General features: G+C 61.8%; 2 protein-coding genes across 8 annotated transcripts; both read right to left on the reverse strand.

Annotated features, from left to right (window-relative positions):
- Positions 1–46: 46 nt before the first annotated feature.
- On the reverse strand, positions 47–9,793 carry MUC4L (mucin 4 like). Of its 4 annotated transcripts, XM_025153623.3 has the most exons (13): positions 9,654–9,793; positions 3,720–8,819; positions 3,333–3,380; positions 3,014–3,153; positions 2,770–2,934; positions 2,262–2,417; positions 1,999–2,129; positions 1,833–1,921; positions 1,289–1,468; positions 1,035–1,187; positions 791–910; positions 511–549; positions 47–426 (listed from the first exon to the last, which is right to left on the reverse strand). In XM_025153623.3, exons 1-13 carry the CDS (start codon positions 9,712–9,714, stop codon positions 410–412), a joined length of 6,399 nt encoding a protein of 2,132 aa, XP_025009391.2. In that variant the 5' UTR covers positions 9,715–9,793; the 3' UTR covers positions 47–409. The 4 variants fall into 4 exon arrangements, with proteins under 4 accessions (XP_025009391.2, XP_025009392.2, XP_040561591.1 ...); XM_025153624.3 differs by lacking the exon at positions 3,333–3,380; XM_040705657.2 differs by lacking the exons at positions 3,333–3,380; positions 3,720–8,819.
- A 2,951-nt stretch (positions 9,794–12,744) lies between these two features.
- On the reverse strand, positions 12,745–16,617 carry LOC424918 (flocculation protein FLO11-like). Of its 4 annotated transcripts, none has more exons than XM_040705660.2 (5): positions 16,007–16,617; positions 13,938–14,306; positions 13,762–13,869; positions 13,453–13,584; positions 12,745–13,316 (listed from the first exon to the last, which is right to left on the reverse strand). In XM_040705660.2, the coding sequence occupies exons 1-5, from the start codon at positions 16,485–16,487 to the stop codon at positions 13,210–13,212; spliced, it is 1,197 nt and encodes a 398-aa protein (XP_040561594.2). In that variant the 5' UTR covers positions 16,488–16,617; the 3' UTR covers positions 12,745–13,209. The 4 variants fall into 4 exon arrangements, with proteins under 4 accessions (XP_040561594.2, XP_046754770.1, XP_046754771.1 ...); XM_046898814.1 differs by lacking the exon at positions 16,007–16,617 and adding an exon at positions 14,952–15,439 and having other exon boundaries at positions 12,745–13,308; positions 13,453–13,538; XM_046898815.1 differs by lacking the exon at positions 16,007–16,617 and adding an exon at positions 14,952–15,439 and having other exon boundaries at positions 13,453–13,538.
- Positions 16,618–17,595: the final 978 nt, after the last annotated feature.

Here is a 17,595-nt window from a genome sequence, read left to right on the forward strand (position 1 = left end):
CCCCAGTCCCATCCCACCCACCAGAGAGGCGGCTGCATTTCGCTGGTGATGCTCAGGCCCTCTGACACTTTATTGAAGGAATGCAACGCGACAAGAACTTTGGTGCTTTTGCAACAATTCTGGTGTTCTCACATACACAGTACTATTTTTCTCCCGTAATTTCCAATCACGGGGTTGAACATAAGCAAGGTGCAAAGCCCCGGGTGCTGGGGGCCAAAATCCCCTATGGTGCCATCCCCAGGCAGGAGAGCAGGGGTGAGGATGTGGTGACAGTGCCACAGTGCCTGTCCCATCATTGAGGGAGCAGGGATGCACAGGGGATACATAGGAGTGCCGGGTACAAATGAAAGTGAAGGGTTCGGAGGATCATCCATGGCCCAGAGTGTGTTGTGTGTATGTGACCCCCAAGTTACTCCTCATCATCATCTGCAAGGAGATAATAAATGGTGACACCTCAGCCCCTGCCTCTCCAGGGCACGGGGTGAGCCTGGGACCCCCTGAGCCCCTCACCTCTCTGCTCCTCCGAGTTGCTGTCTTCTGAGGAATCTTCTGTGGATTGCAAGAAAGACCAAAGCTCAGCCCACACCCACAAACGCTGCCTGCGTCTCTCCTCCCCTCCCCACATCCTGCGTTGCCCAGCTCCATGGTGCTGTGTGCTACACCAGCCCAGAGCACAGCACCACCCTCCTCCAAACCCTTCCCTGCACCTCTCAGGGCTCTCACTGTGTTCACCACGGAGGAACTGGGATGTCCTCCTCCATCACCGGGCACATGCAGGCAGGGAACCCACCTGCACCGGGTGCCCGGTACCCATCGCATCCAATCCGTGGTCTCTTCTCATTGTAGTGGGCACAGAGGTGAGCACTGCCCGCTTGGTTGCAGCACCAATCATACAGCTTCAGCTCCTGGTCTGGGGGGAAGGAAGCACAAAATCATGGGCTGGGAAGGGGAGGAGAGCGGGACCATCCACAGTGTGTCCAGAGGTGGGTTGGCACAGGGATGCTTCTCCCCTGCGCCTCGGTGTCCGTGCTTACCGCGATACGGGGACGCCTGCCGGGATGCCCTCCAGTATCTCTCCTGCCGTCCCTCCACCAGCTGCCCCCGGCCATCATACAGGCAGCGAACACCAGCGCCGTGCGAGTTGGGTGAGGAGGAGTGCAGCATGGAGACACGAGCAGACCCCCAGCCTGGAGCAGGGATGCAATCAACTCACTGGGTGCTCTGGGGACACCCGTGGGGGATACCGTGGGCGCACAGGGGACACGCTGGGGGTGGCGGTGCCACTTGCCTCCACGGCTGCTCCTGAAGCGCGGGTCCTGCTGGCCTTGCTGCAGGGAGCAGGGGCAAGCAGGCAGGTCCTGGCTCCATGCCTGTGGCTCCTGCTGCCGCCCCGTCCACGCCAGGCACTTCAGGCGGTAGTTGGTGCCCACACGGCTCTCCAGCTTGTACAGCCACAGCCCGCGGAGATCTGAATGGGGAACGGGAGATGGAACCGTGGGTGGCTCCAGCAGGGAGGATGAATGCTGATGCTGTTGGATCCCCACCGTGGGACCCCCAACACCAGGGAAATATTCAGGAAATGGGAGAGAGGCTCTTGCTAAGAAGAAATCTCCAAGAAATCCCATTACACCAAAAAGGGATGCACCATTACGGAGCACCCCAAGGATGTTCCCAAAGTTTAGCTCATCTTCAGGGCATCACTCATACCCAGGGAACTCACTTTATGTGCCTGGGCAGAAACGGTGGTGATAGTGAACTCAGTGCCCCCCCCTGCCTGGAGCTGTCACCATGCCCACGCAGAACATCCCCCACCCCCCAGGCCATGTGCCCACCTGTGTTGTAGCCCCTGTAGCGGTCAGGGCGATATTTTGCAGCTGGAGGACTTTGGGTCAGGTCATCGTTGCGGTAATACCCATCCCCACTGCACAGGGGGAAGGGGAACAGTCAGACATCGTGGGTCACACCACCCCAGCACGGTGTCCCTGTGACACCCTATACCTGGTGTAGCCGATCAGCACGTTGGTGGCCGGCAGCTGTGTGTAGTCCCACTGCATGCCTCCATCCTGGTACAGGATCAGGACGTAGGACCTGAAGCCATCAGTGGTGAGGACAGCCTGGTATGTGTTTGTCTGGGGAGAAGCAGCAAGGACAGGTAAAGGACTGAGCAAAGCTGATGGGTTTTGCATGAGGTCAACCTACAGGGGCTTCCTGAGAAATGGCACATTTTGGCAATTGGACATCCCCGACTCATAGGCCCATACCCTGCGGCTGTCGCCACGTGCCCCATAGGCGGGCGCCTTCTCCCAGGTGATCTTCAGGGTCCAGGCTGCGGAGTAGGAGGACCTGAGGTAGCGCCGGACCTTCTCTTCCACGTCACGGACGAATGGTGGCTTCTCTGAGTTCAGGGTGAGGAACTCCTGTGGGTTTGGGACACAAAGAGATGAGACCCCAATGGGACCATTTGTGATGCTGCAAGCAGGGGTGTGGTTCCCAAGGAGGGAAATGCCACCCATCACCCGTTCAGTCTGCATCTCAAGGGGAATCCATGAACAAAGCGATGAATCATAGAACTCTTTGAGTTGGAAGGGACCCTTAAAGGCCATCTGGCTGAACCCCCTGCAACGAGCAGGGACACCTACAGCTCCATCAGAGCCCCATCCAACCTGACCATGAGTGTCTCCAGGGATGGGGCACCCACCGCCTCTCTGGGCAACCTGTGATGGTGCCCATCACCTCAAAGCAATCACACACAAGGGTGGCTTCACCAACCTGGTAGAAGGTGGTGCCGGTGCCTCTGGAGAAGTCGGCGTTGTCCCAGAACACGGCGATCATGGCAACGCCCTCGTGGCCGGTGAATCTGTGGGCAGGCGGGTTGGGGAGCGTGAAGATGCTGCTGTCGGAGGCTGGGAAGATGATCTGCCCGTTGTCTGTGAACTGTGCACAGAGGGATGGGGTTGGAGCTTTTCTACATCAGGCGTTGGAAAGAGGTGCGCTCAGGGCAGCACGGACTCACGTAGAGAGAATCACGCAGAGTTTTCCCGAAAGGGAATCCGGTCTCAGGCTTGAAAAGTGGGGAGTTGAAGTCTGCTCTCCTCTGCACATATTCGTGGTCATTCTCTCTTGGTCCGTACCCATAGAGGGGCACTGCCGGGACTGAAAGAGAACAACAAAATTCAGAGAAATGTTCCTATAGAGAAACCCTTTGTGTTTTGCCAACAGAAATAATTTTGCTTTCAAGGTGACAACGGCTGGGCAGCAGGAGGATGGGGGAGCAGCGGGACACCCCGGTCCTGCTCCCACCCCTCTCCCTGCCCTAGCTCTGCATCACCCACCTGCTGGGAGCGGCGGCAGGGCCAGGGCAGCAGCCGGCTGTCCCAGAGCTGGGAACATAGAGGATGACACATGGGCACCAACAGTGGACCCGCCACTTGCCCCCAGCCCCACGAGCCCCATCTTGTCCCCAGGGCTGGGGGCCGGGCTGCAGGACACGGCGGGGAGTGAGGTGGCAGAGTTGGATCCCCTCTGGGCTCCCCCTGGGACCGGGAGGGATGCGGGGATGTTCCCCCCACTGGAAGCCCCACGGGCCGGGTTGGTGGTGGTGGGGCCATCAGCATCTCCCCTGCCTTTAGCCGCCGTAGGGACCCCACGCTGGAGGGGAGGCAGCAGCAGGGCAGCCCCACTGGCAGCAGCAGCTCCCCATGCCCCCGCTGCCCACTCACTTGCTGGAACTGGAGAGGAGATCTGAGGGCTGGCAGCTGCTCCCTCCTTTAGGTTTTCTCTTTCAGATGCAGAAGGCGGAGCTGGGGCAGCATTAGGGGCACGTTGGAGCTCTTCTCCCAGTGATGCCAGCATCCCAGAAGCCATCTCATCCACAGGGGACCATGGCAGTACTGGGGGGTTGCTCCCACTCTGGGTGCTGGAGGCAGAGGAAGGGCCCGTGTTGGGAACTGAGCTGTCCCCAACCCCCCTGGCAGAGGCAGTCTCAGACACCAGCAATGGGATGGAGGCAGCTGGAGCCACTGGGACCAGGGGCTGTGTCTCTCGGGGGGAGGTGGGGATGGAGGGGGGCAACACTCCCGATGCAATCTGAGTGACAGTGCCCAACCCATTTCCCCCACTAGCAGTAGGTGCCTCCTGGGCTGAGATTCCCAGTTTGCCTCCAACCAGCTCCACCACGTTGGCTTGGCTGAGTTTGGCACCAGGAGGGCTGACACTGGCACTGCTTTGAATGCTGGGGAGAAGGATGGGGGTTTCCTTGTTGCCCTGAAAGGCAGCAGCCCCCAAGCCTGAGCTTGAGCCAACTTCACCAGCTCTGGGGATGCCTGCTCCTGTATCTGCTCCAGCAGCTGCTTCGGGTGATGAAGATCCATCAGCCAATGGGGAGGAAGATATAGAGTGCAGGGTAGCTCCTGGTCTTCCGTCAGAGGCTGCAGCTGCTCCTGTCCCAGCCTGGTCCTGAGACTGCCCTGGAGCTTCTCCATCTGCAGAGACAGCCTCGGGCCCATCACGCACTCCTGCAGAGGGACGGAGCCCGGGTGCAGCACCCAGGGAGGGCTGCAGAGCACCAGGAGCACCACCAGCTCCTCCCAGGCCACTTGGGCCAGCTGTATCTGAGGCAGATGGAGCTGTGAGCACATCACTGGGGGAAGCAGGACCCGATGGGGACAGAGCACCGGGCAGCAGGTCCATCCCAGCCTTCAGCCCAGTGTCCGGAGAGGAGCTCAGGGATGGCTCAAATGCAGCTGCACTGCTCAGTCCTCCCGGCTCCTGTCCTTCTGCTCCCAACACTGTCAGACCTGTGCCAGGCTGCTCCGCAAGGTCAGGTGATGGTGGCCCTATGGGTCCATACGATGCCAAGCTGGGGGCATTCAATGCTGAACTGAATCCACTGCCTGGACCCTCAGCCCCAGGGAGAGCTGTGTCCTGAGGAGCACCGGCTGCTGTGTCCCATGGCTGTGATGCCCCAAGGGATGGGGCCACAGGTGCTTCTGGGGCAGCACTGAGGTCAGGGCTCACTGCTGCCTCTGCCCCATTGTTGGCCGCAAACACAGTGCCATCCACAGCAGCTGGAAGTGGGAGAGCAGCACCAGAGGTACCAAGGGTCTCAATGGGCAGGGGTTCTGCTCCTCCAGCCCCAGAGAGGTCATGGCTAGGTGCTGCAGGACCATCTGGGGACAGTGCTGGTGCCAGAGCCTCATCCCCAGGAGCTGCAGCAGGAGACAGCTCGGTGTGCAGCACAGCTCCTGGTGCGCTGTCAGCGGGGCCCTGCTGGGTGCTGCTGGCTGCAGAGCTCGTGTCTGTGTAGGGACTTTGGCTCTCTGGGATTTCTGCCTGTGCCACACCCCCTTCACTGCTGATCCCTTGTGCCACAGTGAGCTCTGGGCCACCTTCACCATATGGAGAGACCTGGGATGGGATAACAGAGCCAGGAGCTGCTGCTGGGATGGGTGCAGCTCCTCCATCACTGTCTGAAATAGATGGAACTGCAAGGGCATCACTTTGGGAGGCAGAGTTGGATGGGGACCCAGCACCAGGCAGCAGACCTGTTCCAAGTGCCAGCCCAGTGCCTGGAGAGGAGCTCAGGGATGGCTCAAATGCAGCTGCACTGCTCAGTCCTCCCGGCTCCTGTCCCTCTGCTCCCAACACTGTCAGACCTGTGCCAGGCTGCTCCGCAAGGTCAGGTGATGGTGGCCCTATGGGTCCATACGATGCTGAGCTGGGGGCATTCAATGCTGAACTGAATCCACTGCCTGGACCCTCAGCCCCAGGGAGAGCTGTGTCCTGAGGAGCACCGGCTGCTGTGTCCCATGGCTGTAATACCCCGAGGGACGGGGCCACAGGTGCTTCTGGGGCAGCACTGAGGTCAGGGCTCACTGCTGCCTCTGCTCCATTGTTGGCCTCAAACACAGCGCCATCCACAGCCACTGGAGGTGGCAATGCTGCGCCATCAGGTGCAAAAGATGATGGGTTGGTGGCACCCAAAGCTGAACTCAAGCTGGTGTCTGGACCATCAACTCCTGGCATCCCCACACCTGCACCAGGCTGTACCCCAAAGCTGGGTGATGGTGGGCCCACAGGTCCATACACTGCTGGGCTGGGGGCATCCAGCACTGAATTGATGCCAGTGCCTGGTCCCTCAGCCCCAGGGAGAGCTGTGTCCTGAGGAGCACCGGCTGCAGTGTCCCATGGCTGTGATGCCCCAAGGGATGGGGACACAGGTGCTTCTGGGGCAGCACTGAGGTCAGGGCTCACTGCTGCCTCTGCCCCGTTGTCGGCCGCAAACACAGTGCCATCCACAGCAGCTGGAGGTGGGAGAGCAGCACCAGGGGCACCAGGAGTCTCAATGGGCAGGGGTTCTGCTCCTCCAGCCCCAGAGAGGTCTTGGCTAGGTGCTGCAGGACCATCTGGGGACAGTGCTGGTGCCAGGGCTCCTTCCCCAGGATCTGCAGCAGGAGACAGATTGGTGTACAGCACAGCTCCTGGTGCGCTGTCAGCGGGGCCCTGCTGGGTGCTGCTGGTTGCAGAGCTCGTGTCACTCTGGGTGTTCTCATAGGGACTGCCATCCCCTGCATCTTCTGCCTGTGTTGTGTCCCCTGCGCCTGTGTCCCCCTGTGCCTGTTGCCCTGCAGCAGGAAACGCTGCACCATCAGGTGGAGATAATGATGGGTTGGTGGCACCCAAAGCTGAACTCAAGCTGGTGTCAGGTCCATCAACTCCTGGCATCCCCATGCCTGTACCAGGCTGTACCCCAAAGCTGGGTGATGGTGGGCCCACGGGTCCATACACTGCTGGGCTGGGGGCATCCAGCACTGAATTGATGCCAGTGCCTGGTCCCTCAGCCCCAGGGAGAGCTGTGTCCTGAGGAGCACCGGCTGCTGCGTCCCATGGCTGTGATGCCCCAAGGGATGGGGACACAGGTGCTTCTGGGGCAGCACTGAGGTCAGGGCTCACTGCTGCCTCTGCTCCATCATCAGGCCCAAATACAGTGCCATCCACAGCAGCTGGAGGTGGGAGAGCAGCACCAGGGGCACCAGGGGTCTCAATGGGCAGGGGTTCTGCTCCTCCAGCCCCAGAGAGGTCTTGGCTAGGTGCTGCAGGACCATCTGGGGACAGTGCTGGTGCCAGGGCTCCTTCCCCAGGATCTGCAGCAGGAGACAGATTGGTGTACAGCACAGCTCCTGGTGCGCTGTCAGCGGGGCCCTGCTGGGTGCTGCTGGCTGCAGAGCTCGTGTCACTCTGGGTGTTCTCATAGGGACTGCCATCCCCTGCATCTTCTGCCTGTGTTGTGTCCCCTGCGCCTGTGTCCCCCTGTGCCTGTTGCCCTGCAGCAGGCAACGCTGTGCCGTCAGGTCCAGAAGATGATGGGTTGGTGGCACCCAAAGCTGAGTTCAGACTGGTGCTGGCTCCATCAGCTGCTGTCCCCCATGGCTGTGACCCCTCTAGGGGTGATGATAGAGATACTCCTAGATCAGCACTGAAGTCAGGGCTCACCACTGCCTCTGTGCCATCATCAGTTGCTGGAAGGGATCCGGCTGCAACCCCTGGGGGTGGAAAAGCAGTGCTGGGTGCACCAGAAGTGTCTGTGGGGACCGGTGGATCGGCACCAAGCAGTGGTTGCTCTTCTCCGATGGGGCTCAGCCACAAGGCTGGCTGCAGGGAGCCCTCGGCCACATCCACAGCCCCCGTGGGCAGGGGCACGCCGGTGTCTGGGGCTGGGACGTCTGCATCACTCTGCACATCGATGGCTGGCAGAAGAGTGGCTGTGTCCCCTCTCACCCCGGGTGCTGTAGGTGCCTCGCTCTGTGCCAGGGCTGAGCCAGGGCTGGATGGTAACACTGCTGGATCTCCCTGCCTGTCCCCATCACCAGGTCCTAGCAAATTAGCAGGGCTCAGCCCTGCCTGGCTGGTGAGAAGGGAGTTCTGCCCTGGGTTTTCTGCTGCTCCCAATGCTGTCACATTCTCTGGAGGCAGCTGGGGCAAATCAGCAGTGCTAAAGACACCGTGTGCTGCATCTCCCACATCTCCGGATTTCAAAGCTGCCCACCCTGGGGTGTCACCCACGGTTCCACTCACGACCTCACCCGACGGTGTTGGGAGAAGCCCCCTGGCACCAGGGCTGGGCATTGCTGAGGGGGCACTTCCATCCCCTTGGCCGTCCCCAGGCAGGGGGACATCTTCCACCTCTGCTCCTGCATCTGGGGGCAGAGCGGTGAGACCGGGGCGCAGGGGGGTGGTGGTCATCGCCTGTGTCCCTGCAGCCGTTGGAATGGTGGCACTGAGGAGGAATGTGGCATCAGCTGTGGACTCCAAGCCTGCTCCTGCCCTTGTTGTGGATGCTGGGACGTCTGCAAAGGCAGGGGTGCTCCCCAGGGGTGCAGCAGCGGCGGTCCCTGTTACGTTGTGCTTGGTGCTGGGGGTAAAATTGGGCTGTGGGGTGACAGCAATGGCAGCAGCTTTGGCAGCTGCCGAACCGCTCTGGTATTTCTGTGTTTCATCAAGAGACGTGGCCACATCCGTCCCAGCCTGGGGGTCTCCAGTGGGTGCCTGTGTCACTTCCCCAGCACTCAGCTCTGCATCTCTCTCTGCACCCAGAGGGGAGTTGTACCCGGTGGTCTCGGTCACCGAATCTGGCTCAGCCCAGGAGGGGGAGGACGGGCTCATGGTGGGACTCACGAGGATGCTCTCAGCCATCACGGTGTCATTGACAGTGCTTGTCCCCACAGTGCCCAGCAGCAGGGCAGTGGGTGCCTCGCCCTGCGATGGAGTGGCAGCAAATGGTCCCTCTGTGGTGACAGGGACAGCGGCGGCGGTCCCCAGCCCTGCATGGGAGCACAGAGCAGAGCATTACAGTGAGGACAGGACCAGCGGTCCCTTGGCTTGGGGACAGTAAGAGGGAGCACAGGGGGTAGGTGGGAGGGCTGCACTGGGGATGACAGCGGGGTGACAGATGGGTCACCCCTTCCCAGGAGCTCCCCACGGCCAGAGCTGCAGGAGGTGAGTGTGTGCCACCACAGCGGCCATCAGGGCAGACAACAGCACCTGTGCCATCCCAGCCAGGTTTATTTTTAGCACAGCGGTGCAACCACTGGAGGGACTGAGCTGGAGGATCTGCTGACGCCTGGCTCCTGGTGGCTGTAATTAGGGGAGCCCTAATTAGCACCCAGCAAGTGAGACTGGGCGCACAGCCCCAGCGCTCCGGTCCATCAGGTTCCCTGCGGGCAGCCAGCCCCCATAGCCCAGCTCGCTGCATGCCAGTAACCACGTGCCAGCATGGTTCATGTTCTCCGTGTCTCCTGCCCGTGTTATGGGGGTCCCCAACTTCCCTTCCGCCCCTCCACTTCCTCCCCTTCCCCTTCCTTTTCTTCTTCCCCTTCTTGCCCTTCTCTCCTCTTCCCCAGTGAATGAAGGGCTTTGCAGCAGCAGCAGCATGAAGGCTGAAGGATGAGATGAGGAAGACCTGCTGCACTCTGGTGCAGCCTTCAGTGTCCTTGTGCAGGGCAATGCCATGCCCCCTACAATACTTTCTTAGCTCTTTGGCTGCAAAGGACCTCAAGCATTGGACTAAGAAAGGTTTCTGATGTATCCAGAAGGAAAAAAAGCATCTCTCAGCTATACCCAATGGGCATAGAGCAGCAGGAAAATATGGGACATACCGTGCAGAATCCATAGGCAGCATCCCATGAGGGTCGGAAGCATCCATCCTCTGGTCCCCATGCCTCGGGCAGAACTCCGGGGCGCTGGAAGGGAGGGGAGAGCAGCACAGAGCAGCTCCTGCAGCCAGAGTCCCACAGGTGTGGTCCTGCTCCAAGTCCCTCCTATTTATGGGGCTGGCGAAGGAGGCAGGTCCCCTCCCTCCCCCGCCGCTCTCCCTCCACGTCCCCATCCCCAGTCCCATCCCACGCAGCCCTCCCCTCCCAGGGGCCACATGGGCTCAGCATCCATCTCCTTTCACCCTCCCCTGGGGGCTGTGGGTGCCCCAGTGGAAGAGCAGCCCCTTACAGACGTGTGTGGGTGGCATCACCCTATAGCCACCAACCTGAACTGCTGGGCCTTCTGTGCCCAGGGCAAGGATGCAAAACCCTGCCCAGCTCATGGCTTCCCCAAGAAGGTTTGAAAGTGAGTGAGGTAGGACTGGGACGGCCATGGGGTGACCCCGGAGGAGCGCTGGGATCCCCCCCAAATCTGGCTATGCCAGGTGTGGCAGCAGGCGATGGGCCGCTCTGCTGCCATTCCTCCCCTTACCCTGCTTTCCCCCACAGCCCCCATTCCCACTCTCCACCCAGAGCTTCCCAGTGAACGGGATTGCACAACGCCCACCAGCGCATGCTACGGGAATCAATTAAACGCTCCTTAAGCAGCAGCGCCCGCGGGCAGCTCCCGCAAAGCTCCATTAGAGGTGTCGTCAGGCAGCAGCCGGGTACACGCTGTGCTGCCGGAGCCTCCATTAAGCAGGATGCGGTGGCACGGCCGGCGACACCCGGAGCACCAACCCACACGCTGCCCCCTGCCCACGCACCGGCCGTAAATCACACTGCTCCACTCACCCGCAACGAACGCCGACACCGGGAGCGCTGTGTGAGGTGGGGGGATGGGGCAGTGCCGGTGATGGGGTCCTACCAAGAGGTGACCCAACGGATGACCCTCTCTCTCTCAGCCCACATACTGTGTTCAGGGATTGGCACCATTCGGAGTTCCACCCAAAGGCCCCTCTACCCTTTGCTCCACAGACTGGGGGAATGGCACAGATTAGGGTGGGGATAGGAGCGCATCCTGTGCTCCAGCATCCACAGCATGCAGCACTGAGGCAATCATCCCTATCCTCATCCCCATCCTCAGTCCCTCCCCATCCATGTCCTCGTCCCCATCCTCACCCCCATCCCCATCCCCATCCTCATCCCCACTCCCATATCCGTACCCATCTCCATCCTCATCCCCATCCTCATCCTCATCCCCACCCCCATCTCCATCTCCATCCCCACCCGCATCTCCATCCCCATCCTCATCCCCACCTCCATCCCCATACTCATCCCCCCTCTCCCTCTCCATTCTCATTCCCATTCCCATCCTCACTCTGAGGATGGTCCCTCTCCCACCCGACAAAGGATCTTTGCATTGATCCTTGTGCTGTGCTCAAAGCTCAGATCCCAGCCAGCCGCCGGCCCCTGCAAGGATATCCCTCATCCCCAGTTATGGAAGCACGGGATGGACGCTGGAGACAAGGACTGGGACAGAGAGCACAGACTGCATTAATGTACAGAAGTAGCCTCATTTCTGTGGGGTGTCAGCAGGGTCCCGCTGTGCACACACCAGGGAGATGCTGGCTCCAGAGGTGGGATTTGTTGGGATTGTGGCTATAGGATCAGCACTGCTGGGAACCCCATTGCTCGGGGGCTCAGCACCATCCAGCACAGCCCGGCACAGCGGCCCTTATCGGCCTTCCTGGAATTAATGGGCTGCTTGTTCCAGCCCCGCGGAGATTACGACATCTCCTGCCGGCAAGGGCAGCGGGAGAGCGCTCAGGGGCCGGGTTATCCATCAACCCCACGGGTTCTGGATCACTTGGTGCGCCGGGCACAGCGCAGCAGCACTGCCGCAGTAGGGGTGAAGGGAGGGGGGGGGTCAGAGGGGACACCAAGGTCAGCGGGGCTGGAGGTGTGTCCCAAAGGTGGGGGTCCCGCTGGGTGCTCAGAGTGAGGTCTGCTCCCAGGGATGATGCTGATGAGTGGGAGAGGATGGCAGCACAGAGGCTGAGAAATGCTTTCACGGTTGGAGGAGCCCCGCGTTGCGAGGGATGTCCCCAGCTCACACCCCATCACATCCGTGTCCCCAAGGGGGTCTCCTCTTCATGCCAGGGTGGGGGCAGAGGGATGTGGCCAGCCCACAGCATCTCCTCCCCCAGCCACACCACCTATGCCAGCCGGGAACGGTGAGTGCCCCCGGTCCCCCTTTCCATCCAACTTCAGGACCTTTTCCTCCTTTTGTGACGCACTTTGGCTGCAGTCTCTTGGCCTTGGCCTCGTGCCACATCCCGGGGTCTGAATTTATGGATTCAACAGGCAGTGGAATCAGCCCGGTGGGACTGAGCGTGGGAGGGCTCCTGGCCCCGTGCCACGGCGTGGGCAGAGCGCAAGGATGAGTTCCCATTGCCCCACAAAGCGCAGGGGCTGGGGACCCTTCCAACAAGTAATTTCCCACTCTCCAACTCTGCACCCTGGTGCACCTTTGTGTCAACTGCTCAGGCCCTGCACAGAGCCCCATAGCCCCTAAAGGACCCCCCTAGAAACCTACAGATCTACCCCATAGCCATGCTAGGACCTCACAGAGCCCGATAGTCATCAATAGGACCCTCATATCCCTCCCAAGAATCCCCAGAGACCATCATAATTCCTCCATACAACCCCCATACCACATCCAGGACCCCCTTAGGACCTCACAGACCCCTATATCTCTCAATAGGATCCCCAAAACCCCCCATCACACCAGACAGGCAGCATCCTACAGCACATGGGAGCAATCCTGGGATGTGTTGGTGATGTGCACTGCCTTTCCCAGTGGGCAAATGGGCGCATGTGACACCAAGGTGTCTTTACCCATCCTGCCTGGCTGCAGGGTGACAACCCCAGTGTCTGGGAATGGTCCCCAGGTTGGGTCCCACAGCCTCAGATGTCCCTTCCCCAGGTGGGACACGGTGCCAGCAGGACGGGGCTGCAGGAAGGGATTGCTCCCCCATGAACAACACAGCCATTTTTGCTCATTATTCCACTTTTTAATCTCCCTGCGAGGTGACTTGCTTAGAGTAATAATTGCTTCGCTCTCATTTTATCTGGCTAATTAATCAGTTAATAAATGACTTTGCTGCAGGGGAGGCAGACACTGCGGCCGTCTCCTCAACCAGGGACTGGAAAAAAACAGGGAAGGAGCTCAGCCCACAGGATTTCCATGGCCCCATGGCACGCACAGCTCTTGGGCGGTTGGGGGCTGATGGGGCCCCCTGGTGTACCCTGGCTTCCAGCAGGGCCACTGCTGCATGGTGATAATGGGGCAGGGTGGGGGGCTGCAGGGCTCCTTCTTTATCATCGGTGCTATGGGGCTGCACAGTGTCTGTGGGAAGGGGTAGAAAACGAGGCACAGAGGGGTACTGGGGTGCGGGGATGCAGATGGGGCTGTGTGGGTTACCCAGAGGGACAAGGACAGGAGGTGCGGGATGGCTCAGTCCCACCCAGCATCCTCCGGCGATGGGCTCAGATCAGCTTCTTCCCTCTCCACTGCAGCAGAAGCCCGGCACATGGGAAGGCAGCCTGCAGGTCCCTGTGGAGCTGGGGCAGAGCACGGCATCAGCACCCAGCAAGCACTGACATCACGGGACGGGGGGCTCCTGTCCCCTCCTCCCACCCAGGATGGGACCCCAGGAGGGTCCCCCATTCATTTGAGGGGGCTGAAAGCACAGCTCACCTTGGCCAGGAGCAGCTCCTGCACTGTGGTGTTCTCCATATCCAGAGGAGTGGCGAGACGCATGGAGAGGAAGAGCTGGGATGCACCTGGGAGCAGCGGGCACAGCTCTGGTTGTGCCCCATCCATCCTGCGCTGCAACAGCAGCACACCCCACACACCACCAGTGCCCACACAGTGAAAGCAGTAGGGATGCAGGCCCTCCCTGCACTGGCCACCAAGAAGCCCAGTGGCCACCACGATAACAAGGAGGTGATGATGCCCATAGGGCACATGTGGCCCTACAACCTGTCCCCACGAGGCGGCACTTACTGGCATTGCTCGGGGTGCTGGGGCAGGCTGGTGGCAGCTCCGCGGAGGGGCTGATGGTGCCATCCGGGCTCTGTGCTGAGGTGGTGTCGGGGGAGGAGGGCTCTGTGCCTGGGCACAGCAATGCTTTGTTAGTGCTGTTGTCACGGAGCGCTGCTACAGGTGGGGGTGGCACTCACCTGGGGTGGCAGTGGGGCTCTGCGGTGTCATCGAGGTGTCCGGAGATGTTTCCGTGGTCAGTGTGGAGACACCAGGGCTGGTTTCAGTGGTGCTCCCCAGCGGTGGGCTGGGACTGGGGGTGCTCCTGGGGAACACTGTGCTGGTGATGGAGGTGGTGGTGGTGTCTGCCACGGTTGTAGAGGGCTCAGGAGGTGCAGCTGTGTGTGCTGAAGTGAGGGGAGCACTGCTGGTCCCTGGGGCGGTGCTGGGCATCGCTGGGGTGGGGGTTTCTGTGCCCGGGCTGGAGGCAGGAGTGGGGGCTGCGGTGCTGAGCAGCGACACGGGGGGCGCTGTGGGCGTTGGCACCGTCGCACCCACTGCTGTGGTCCCTGCAGAGAGGTGGCAGAGGCGTCACCCCGTGCGCTGGCACTGAGGCACCCCACGCTGCGCGTCGGCCGTGGGCAGCCAACGGCGGGGATCGCCGTTCTGAGCGGATACGGATCCCTGCGGATCAGCGGTGTGGGAGGACGGCACATCCGCAGGCTGACAGCGGGGGATGCGGGCACAGCTCCGGGCAGGACCCCCTCCTGGCGCCAGCGACGGCCCCGTCCCACCGCCTCCATCCAACCCTGCGGCGCTCAGAGCCGCCCGTCGGACGGGAAGAGCCGCAGGAACCGGTTACCCTGGGACGGGCCGGGAGCTCCGCTGCAGCGTACACAAAGCCGTGCGCAGATGTTCAGGAACAGATAACGCGGGGCACAAAGAATGGAATGGGAGCGGAGCCCACGGGAGGAGAGTGAAAGAGGAGTGAATCCTGGCTCGTGCGTCAGGGTTGGGTTTAGCAGAGATAAGAGCGGTGGGCTGCTGCCCCAGGCAGCCGCGAGGAAGGGGTGGAGGAGGAGGTCGGCATGCAAGCAGCAGAAATAAAGCAAAGCTCACTGCTCCTGTTGTGCATGGCACAGCAGCCACCGTGTTCCACTCCCACATCCCTGGGCTGCGGCGCTCCCTCCCCATGCATCCCGCTCGGCCCTTACCCAGTGCCAGCTTTGACCCAGCGAGGCTCAGCAGCAGGAACAGAGGCAGCCGTCCCCTACGTGCAGCCATGTCCAGGGAGGCAGGAGCCAACGCCTCCTGGTTGGCACAGCTCTGAGCACTCCCCACAGCCCCGGTGCTGTGGTTTCCGCGTCGTCTTCTCCCGGCAGAGGATGAGCATCCAGGGGTGTCCCTTTATTGCCCAGGCACTGGCACTGCCACAAGGGCTCTCACCCAGCACGGGTGCTCCCGGGGACGGGCGCAATGCCCGGCAGCCATCAGCTGCACGGTGGCCCCAGAACAGCCACAAGCAGAGTCCCTGCAGCTGGAGACTTGTGCCGGGCAAGGGCAGTGCCAATGGGAAAAGCCCTGGGAACAGCCTGGGACCCCCCTGAGCCCCAAAGAAGGGGTGATGTGTGGCGGCTGCCAGCACACCGAGGCCTTTAGAGACAGCAGCCCACCCTGTGCGCAAGGAGGCAGAGCCAGGAAGGGCGTGCTCTGGGCTGAGGACTCATCTCCTGGGCTGTCCGTGCAGCATCACTTCCCCAGCACGTGTCACAGCCCAGTGCGTGTCACAGCTCAGCGCCGCCTGCAATCAGAGCTGCTTCCTTGTTCCTGGGGTCAGGGATGAGACCCCTCAAAGGCGCTGGGCGAGGACACAGCGTCCTGCGGGTGTGCTGGGGCACAGCCAGGGCACGGCACTCCGCTGGGGCTGTCACACTGCAGCCACACGGCTGGCTGCCAACGCACTGGAGGCACCACCAGTGGCGTGGATGGGATGCAGGCACCCGGGGGTGCTGGGCTCTCACTGCCAGGCTGTCACCAGGCTGTCACCAGGTGGTAGGACAGGGGGACGGCTCCTTGGATGGAGCATAGGATGGGTTGTCCTGGGGGTGTTGTTGACACGCCCACCCGAAGAAACGCCCCCAGACCCCTCCCACTGCGGCCACACCCCTCAGACCCACCTTATATAGGGCACGGGAGGGGAGTGCAGGAGATGGGTGCTCTCTGGGGGTAGGGTTGTTGCCTTGTGTCCCTGTCCTACAGCTCTACTCACCTGTGGTGGCACTGGGGCTTGTTAAGGATGTCCCTGCGGTCAGGGTGGGTACAGCGGGGCTGCTCTCAGCTGTGTTCTCCAGTGGTGAACTGGGAGTGAGGGTGCTCCTGAGGACCACTGTGGTGCTGGTGCTCACCAGGGCTGTGGAAGGCTCAGCTGAGGAATCTGTGTGTGATGGTGTGGTGGGAGCCGGGGCTGTGCTGGTCCCTGCTGATGTGATCTCAGCCCAGGTGGATGCCATGGTTGTAGAGGATGGGCTTGGGGTGGTGGTGGTGGTCATCTGGGTTGTTGCAGTGCTGTGTATGAAGGCATCTATCTGTAGAGTTATGGTGGAGATACCAGAGCTGGTCTCAGCTGTGCTCTCCAGTGTCTGGCTGGGAGTGAGAGTGCTCCTGGGAGGCGCTGTGCTGCTGATGGAGGTGGTCGTGAAGCCCACCGGGGCTGTGGAGGGCTCAGCAGAAGAATCTGCCTGTTCTGGCATGGTGAGAGCTGTGGATGTGCTGGTCCCTGCTGATGTGCCAGTGGTAGTGTTAGCCCAGGTGTGTGCCGTGGCTGTGGAGGTTGAACTTGAGGCAGTGATCCCCTGGGTTGTCACAGTGCTGAGCGTGGAGGCATCTGCCTGTGTGCTGGGCATCGCCGGGGTGGGGGTTTCTGTGCCCGGGCTGGAGGCAGGAGTGGGGGCTGCGGTGCTGAGCAGCGACACGGGGGGCGCTGTGGGCGTTGGCACCGTCGCACCCACTGCTGTGGTCCCTGCAGAGAGGTGGCAGAGGCGTCACCCCGTGCGCTGGCACCGAGGCACCCCACGCTGCGCGTCGGCCGTGGGCAGCCAACGGCGGGGATCGCCGTCCTGAGCGGATACGGATCCCTGCGGATCAGCGGTGTGGGAGGACGGCACATCCGCAGGCTGACAGCGGGGGATGCGGGCACAGCTCCGGGCAGGACCCCCTCCTGGCGCCAGCGACGGCCCCGTCCCACCGCCTCCATCCAACCCTGCGGCGCTCAGAGCCGCCCGTCGGACGGGAAGAGCCGCAGGAACCGGTTACCCTGGGACGGGCCGGGAGCTCCGCTGCAGCGTACACAAAGCCGTGCGCAGATGTTCAGGAACAGATAACGCGGGGCACAAAGAATAGAGTGGGGGCCCAGGGGAAGGGGGGAGAGAGTGAGTGAGAGAGGAGCGAATCCCAGCTGGTGTGTCAGGGCTGAGCGGCAGGATGCGCGCTGCAAGCCACAGAAGCTGTGTGATAGCTGAGGGCCGGTGGCTGCCTCAGGTTCGTGGGAGGCCGCGTGGATGGCGATGACCCCGAGGTTCCCACCCTGCGGTAGGCGGCACGGTGCCCCCCAGCCCTGCGCTGCGCTGCCCCCACGCGTTTCCCACAGCCCTTACCCAGCGCCAGCTCGGACACAGCGACGCTCAGCAGCAGGGACAGGGACAGCCCCGCTCTGCGTGCCGCCATACCCCGGCAGGACCCCACGCCCCGGGTAGGGTTCGGTACCCTCCAGCCGGCACCGCTCCGAGCGCTCCCCACAGCCCCGGCGCTGCGCAGTTTCCGCGTTGCCTTTGCCCAGCAGCACCCAGGTGGGTCTTTTTG

Source organism: Gallus gallus, chromosome 9 (assembly GCF_016699485.2).
Source record: "Gallus gallus isolate bGalGal1 chromosome 9, bGalGal1.mat.broiler.GRCg7b, whole genome shotgun sequence".
In the NCBI taxonomy this organism is placed as follows: domain Eukaryota; kingdom Metazoa; phylum Chordata; class Aves; order Galliformes; family Phasianidae; genus Gallus; species Gallus gallus.